Source organism: Gymnodraco acuticeps, unplaced genomic scaffold (assembly GCF_902827175.1).
Source record: "Gymnodraco acuticeps unplaced genomic scaffold, fGymAcu1.1, whole genome shotgun sequence".
Lineage (NCBI taxonomy): Eukaryota > Metazoa > Chordata > Actinopteri > Perciformes > Bathydraconidae > Gymnodraco > Gymnodraco acuticeps.
In genome coordinates, this window is record NW_022992095.1 from 740,320 (window position 1) to 746,627 (window position 6,308).

Genomic DNA, 6,308 nt, shown 5'->3' on the forward strand with positions numbered 1-6,308 from the left:
TGCCCCAAGAGTACAGATAATTTCCTGTTGGGACATCATTTAGTCTGACAGGTTGCAAAAATGAGCTGATTTTACACCATGAAATAACCTGTGCAGGCAGATTTGATTTATAGCCATTCTCTAACGACAGCATGGCCAAGTTAGAGCAAGGTGCGTTTCTTTAATTGAACATCACACAACCTTTAGAATGATCAATGCAGAGTTAGGTTGCTAAAATGGAAGAAAACATGTTGTTTATAAGGCAGGAGTAACAGGCTAATTAACTTTCATTACTCATTTTGAGTTATCAATTACAGCTCAGCATGCTCACAGCAAACATGTAGTAATGATACCTCTCACTGCGTGATCAATTCCTTTGATAAATTGTAATTCTACAATCCTGGCTTGTTGACCCTGAGGAGTTGGCAGCATCAATGCCTATATCCTTAATAGCAGGAGTATGTGTGTGAAATGGCTTAAAATGCGCAGCAAGTGTTGCATATAAAAACAAATCAAGCAGTCAAATTAATTTGTAATCAGTGTTTATGAAATTGTGGCAAGCGATTCATCTATATTACCTGAAATATTCACAGCCTCAATATACCCTTATAGTCCTTGCAATTAAATTAAAGGACTGTAAGTAAGGAAATAACAGCAGAGGGGACGCATACTTGTTATAAAAGATTTATTTAGAATAAAACGTAGCCATATTACACGTAGTGTGGTCAATCTATTTTACATACCTCAGCGACACAGTTCTGCCATGGTACGGTTCATCATGATTGGAATCATTAAAATCATCACCAACATCATCATTAGTCTACAGTCAGAGGAGGTTATAGTAGTGTTGCTCAGTCTCACAAGTTTTACAGGATAGCATATAGCACAACAACACAACGCAGTGAGGGACCAGTGCTAGAAGGCCAGTGGAAAACCAACAACAGAGAACGTAATACTCGTCATTACGGGGGGCTAGCTTCAGCAGGCCACAGACCCATTCTGGTACAGTAATAGCAACTTTTATACTTGGTTTCTCCTCCTTGCAGTGTACACCAATACAGTAAGCTAAAGCTTAAAATGCTAAAAACCAGGTTGATCTTGTTCTGTGAATGATTGCAATGTTTTAAACAAGTTAACAAACCACAAAAACAAAACTGTGTCTATGAGTCTGAGGTAGCAAGGCAATCATGGCTTTCCTCTGATTTCTGATCATATATCTTTAAAAACTATTCTACATAATGACGGTGGGCCTCTTACAAATCCAATTACAGAACGACCTTAGATTTAAATCTTTATTCTCCAGAATGTCTCTCTTTATACACAATCCCACTTTCATTCATCAAATCTTTTCTCTGTCTTCCACACGTGGAATGACAAACTGTATAGGCACAGAAGGGGTAACGTTTACAGAACAAATCGAATTTGACACAAAGTCTGCCAGCATATCAATGCTTTAAAGGGGAACTTGACATTGAGCATGCTACATGATCAAAAACAAAACAGATGCTTTGAGTAGGTGACACAGCCTTCAAAATGATCCTCTCAGCCACTAGATGTTATTACTCAGGAACTGTGCGTGCTCCCAAACATGGAAACCTCCTTCTACTACTACTGTGGGCTGGAGGGTACAAAGCAGTGGAATGACACACAAATGTAACAGTTTGATTCCCATTCGGGGCAGAAATCAACGAGAAAGAAACACAAATCTCAAACTGCCCTCTGAAGGAAAATAAAAATAAAAAGCATATTTTACTATACAAAGCCCCGTGTCCATGTTCTCATCTGCATATCTAAACAAATCACTGACAAATGTTAAACCAAGTTCAGGTACAATCTACAGTTCATAAAATGTACAGTTTGCATAGTACAAGACAAGGTGGTAAAAGTAGTAAAGTTGTCTGGTCCTGTGCGTCTTTGGGATTTAGGGTCAGGGGGGATTGTTTGTTTGGGAATGGTCTCCTCCCGACACTTACTGCGCACACTCACATGTGTGCACACTAACACACGCCGAGCTCAGTGGGGACTCTCCTCACATCACCTGCGAAACAAAGAACACAAACGTTTAATCACCATGTTAGATCAGACAACAACACGATGTAGGTGTGCGCCTTTCAAGTAGAAAGTTAGTGCTCTTGTCTTTTTTTTGGTCGAACACGCCTCATTTCTCTTCATCAAGACATCACTGTGCAGAAATAGCAGAGGTTTGAACAAAGTGATGGGGTTTGAAAGCTGGCAAATGGACTGCAGTCCCTCCAGCCAGTTACAGTCCATTAGGAGCTTGGTGTGGAGAAAAGGAAGGAGGTGGGCAGGATGACATGCAGGGGAGATTTAAAAAAAACATTGCTGTTTTCTCAGTAATGGAATTAGGCATTCAAACCAATTCAACCATGTCTCTGTATGAAAACCAACCGAAAGTGTAACACACGGTGTCAAGGATAATAAGAAAAGGAAAAAGTGGAAGGATGAGTAAACTTAATACCAGTAAAATGAACTGAGGAGATGAAGGACATTTGGTTCAATGTATTTCTTAAGTTAACTGAATACAAAGTGGTTAGGGAGTCATAATGAACTTGACTCATTCAAATTAGAGCTGTGACACGCTGAAACCATACGTTGAAATGTAATGGCTATCAAAAAGTGAAGTAGGAACCAAAGGGAAAAAGCCACCACTTATGGATTCATAGAAAATAAGCACTCAAACTGGCGAGTAAAGGCATTAGCTGTGTGCCAAATTGTCAAGCAGACTACAAATATGGTGAGAGAAAGGAAATAATAGTGTGAGAGGAAAAGAGGCATAGTGGGGTGAAAAATTACAGCGGCAGAAGGGTCAGTGGTAATGGCTTTTACCACACTTAAGTCCCAAAATGCACCTTGGCCTCAGACTGGGGGACTAGAGGAGCAGCTAATGGTCCTCGGGAGAGATCCATTAGCTGTCTCTTTCTCACAGCCCACCAAATGTGGAGGACTGAGGCAGGTGAAGGCTACCTTGAGGCTACTTCAGTGGCAGCAGCTGTAATTACCTTTAAAATGTAGCTCTGCTCACAGTTCTCTCACCTTTCCCAATTACTCAAACACGTACAAATACACACAATAAAGCACCTTCCATACAAGCTGGAAATACGCGGACAGATTTATGGTACTAGTGTGTGTTTAAATGTGTAGAAGAACCTCGTCTTACCTGTGGTCTTGAGGAGAGGCTCGAGGCTGTGGGAAACAAAGAAAAGAGACAATGATTTAATACTTGAACTCCCCAGTCCATTTCTGTTTACACTAAATGTTCTGCCTCCCACATATTCCTCGAAGCCTTGAAGCAGTGCAGTATCCAAATGCTAATAATGCCGGAGCGTCTGCCAAATTACAATGGATTTCTAACTAAAGCCCTCATAGGAGTTTTGACTCGAATGCAATTTAGAGCGACGTGGCTCCAGCTCTCTATTTGAACATTCTTATTTATTTTTCTTTTGATTAACATTCCTTTCAAATTCTGCTATACAAAGTAATGAGTGTCTGAGGTTTTTCCTGATTATCTCAGATACCACATTTAAATGATAATCAAAAGAACCTCAAGGCTCTGTTTAAAAGCTATGTGTTTGAAGGTATTTCAACAAAATCAAAACCACAAAGTCACCATACAGAGGAACCTGCGGTGCTCAGACAATGATGCACTTTTTAAAAAGCACACTATATATACCGCTCTTCATTGAAATACAGGCAGGAACTGTTGAATTCATGACTACAGATGAGAGCACAGCTGCTCCAACTATCATTTATACATAACCAGTGTTGGGACTAACGCGTTACTGTAACGCCGTTATTTTTGGCAGTAACTAGTACTCTAACGCATTACTTTTTAAATTCAGTAACTCAGTTACCGTTACTACACGGTGCGTTACTCCGTTAGTTTTTTTTATATAGTCAACAGCCAGAAGAACAGAGATGAGAACTGTACTTAAGTACAGTAACTGAGTAAATGTACTTAGATACTTCCTGTGTCACATGCGGAGACGGGCTGTGGGCGTGTTTGTGTTGTTTACTAACAAGACTATCATGGCGGCGGCGGAGCTCAAGTCTAGTTTCTCCACCTGGAGATATTCTCACTATTTCACTTTTGTCGAGCACAAAGAAAAGAACGTTTCTGTTAAATGTAAGTTGTGTCCTGGCGGGTCAACGATCTTATCTACTGCCCAAACCAGTAATTCAAATCTCTTAAAACAAATGCAAAAACAACATGCTGTGACGAAGCTAGTAACTAAGACCGGCACAGACCCAGACTCATCCAACGCCACTCCACCTCCACCTAAGCAACAGCGGCTGGATTTTAACCAAGGGACTGCTGGCCAGGGAAAAGTCGATAAAGCCATTGCACGGTATGTTGTAGAACACATGCAGGCTATTGCTACAGTGGAGTCACCCGCTTTCAGGGAGCTAGTTAGCATGATACCATGTCCGGGCGGCACACGGCATATGGGACGGAAAACTTTTTCCAACTACCTGGAGAAAGAATATATAAAAATGGAAAGCCAGCTAATATCGATGCAATCCAGATTGCATATAATGCATGTCAAGTTGATCAACAGATTGTATTATTCTCCAATGCAATAACAGTACTGAAATGAAGGCTATAAGGGCATTAATGGGAGCCCTTTTTTTAAGTAACCAAAAAGTTACTTTTTACAGTAACGCATTACTTGTTGGTGTAAGTAACTAGTAAAGTAACTGAGTTACTTTTGAAATGAAGTAACTAGTAATGGTAACTAGTTACTGGTTTTCAGTAACTAGCACAACACTGGGCATCACACACACACACACAAATACATACACCTCCCACAAACAAAGTATAATGACAGTTTGAGGCAAAAAGACAGATGTGGAAATGTGTTGAAATGTTTAGTGCATTCATTATTTGACAGTAATTAATTGGCAATTATTTACAGTAGATGTTTTTGATCAATTTGCTTAAGTAATGTTAAAAGAAAAATAACCAAACATTCTCCACTTCAAGCTTAACACTTGTTAATGTGAGGCTTTTTTCTTTCTTTCATTTTCAATTAAAATCTGAATATCTTTGAGCATTGGACTGTTGTGAGGAATAAACAAGTGACTTGACGGTGTCTTGGTGGCTCTTAGGAACATTTGGTTGAAATAAGTTGCGATTTTTGTTCGTTATAGACATTTATAGAGAGAAAATGCTATGCTGTACAGGAAGGACAAACTTGCCTAATTCACACATCTAGACAGTGCACATGAATTTTCCCTGCTAGCCTAGGATGAAGTATTAACAGTTAAGCGGAGTGACAAGCACTACTATTTCTGCTGACCAGCGTCCTTGAGGCGAAACACAAATCTGCCTTCAGATGCAGGGAATACACGATCAAAGAGAGGAGGAGTTAGAAACTTACGACTGCATGCAGGGAAGGAGCTGTTAATCTGCTCCATTACATCTGCCAGGTTGGAGCTGCTGTTGTGGGAGTGTGGCAGCTCGTCTGGAAACACACACACACACTGAATTTGACTTTTCACAGACACTTAGATAAGTCATTTGTAGCAAAATGGCGTAAGAGCAATGTTTAAGTTTCAAGTGTATAACCTGATGCTGTAAAAATTTAGCTCCAGCCATAGTGCATTTAAAGGACACATCTTCAAATATCAAGATAAATGTCATTTGAGTGAGTGTTTTTGTCTGAGTATAACGTTTTGAACTTGAGTGTCTCACCTGAGTTTTCAGTAAGTGGCCCTTGTTCTTGCCCAATTGGTGAGGAAACTCCATTTACCCTCAAGTCCATCTCCGGCTGAGTGGAAAAGAGAGAGATGGAGAGAAGAAAGAAACAAGGGAAACTCCATTATTATAACATAATTATTCTGCATGGCAACCACTTGACAACTTCAAAATTAGCTGTGGTTCACAGCGCCAGGCGGAGACAAGGGAATAACAGAGGGCGGCACAATAAGGCTGTTATTGTGTACACAAAAACATTTCTCATAAACATGCCTCTGCCAATGTCCCCACTTGAGTTTAACATGCTTCAGTATCAATCACTCAGACCTCCAAGGACATTGTGTAGTTAGATTTCCAGAGTTCTAGCTTATTGTTGTATACAGAGTTGTTTTATTGAGTGCAAAAGTAGAAATAACTGTTTTTTCAGCACAAACAAATGAATTGAATTACACCAGGCCGCATAATCTGACAGATATAACTCTGACAGTGTGCGAAAAAGTACACGTCCCACCATCCGGGACGTGTACTTTACAATATCGGACAAGTAGATCTTTCAATTGACTTGTCCGGCGGACAAGTGACGTTTTCGGCCTGATTTATTGACAATTATTGA

General features: G+C 40.0%; 1 protein-coding gene across 1 annotated transcript in view; it reads right to left on the minus strand.

Moving 5' to 3' along the window:
• Positions 1-649: 649 nt before the first annotated feature.
• utrn (utrophin) overlaps positions 650-6,308 on the minus strand; it is a 200,338-nt gene continuing 194,679 nt past the window's right edge. Inside the window, 4 exon segments of the mRNA XM_034202775.1 lie at positions 650-2,017; positions 3,158-3,183; positions 5,379-5,462; positions 5,693-5,768. Of these exon segments, the coding sequence (XP_034058666.1) occupies positions 2,009-2,017; positions 3,158-3,183; positions 5,379-5,462; positions 5,693-5,768 (195 nt within the window). The 3' untranslated portion in view covers positions 650-2,008.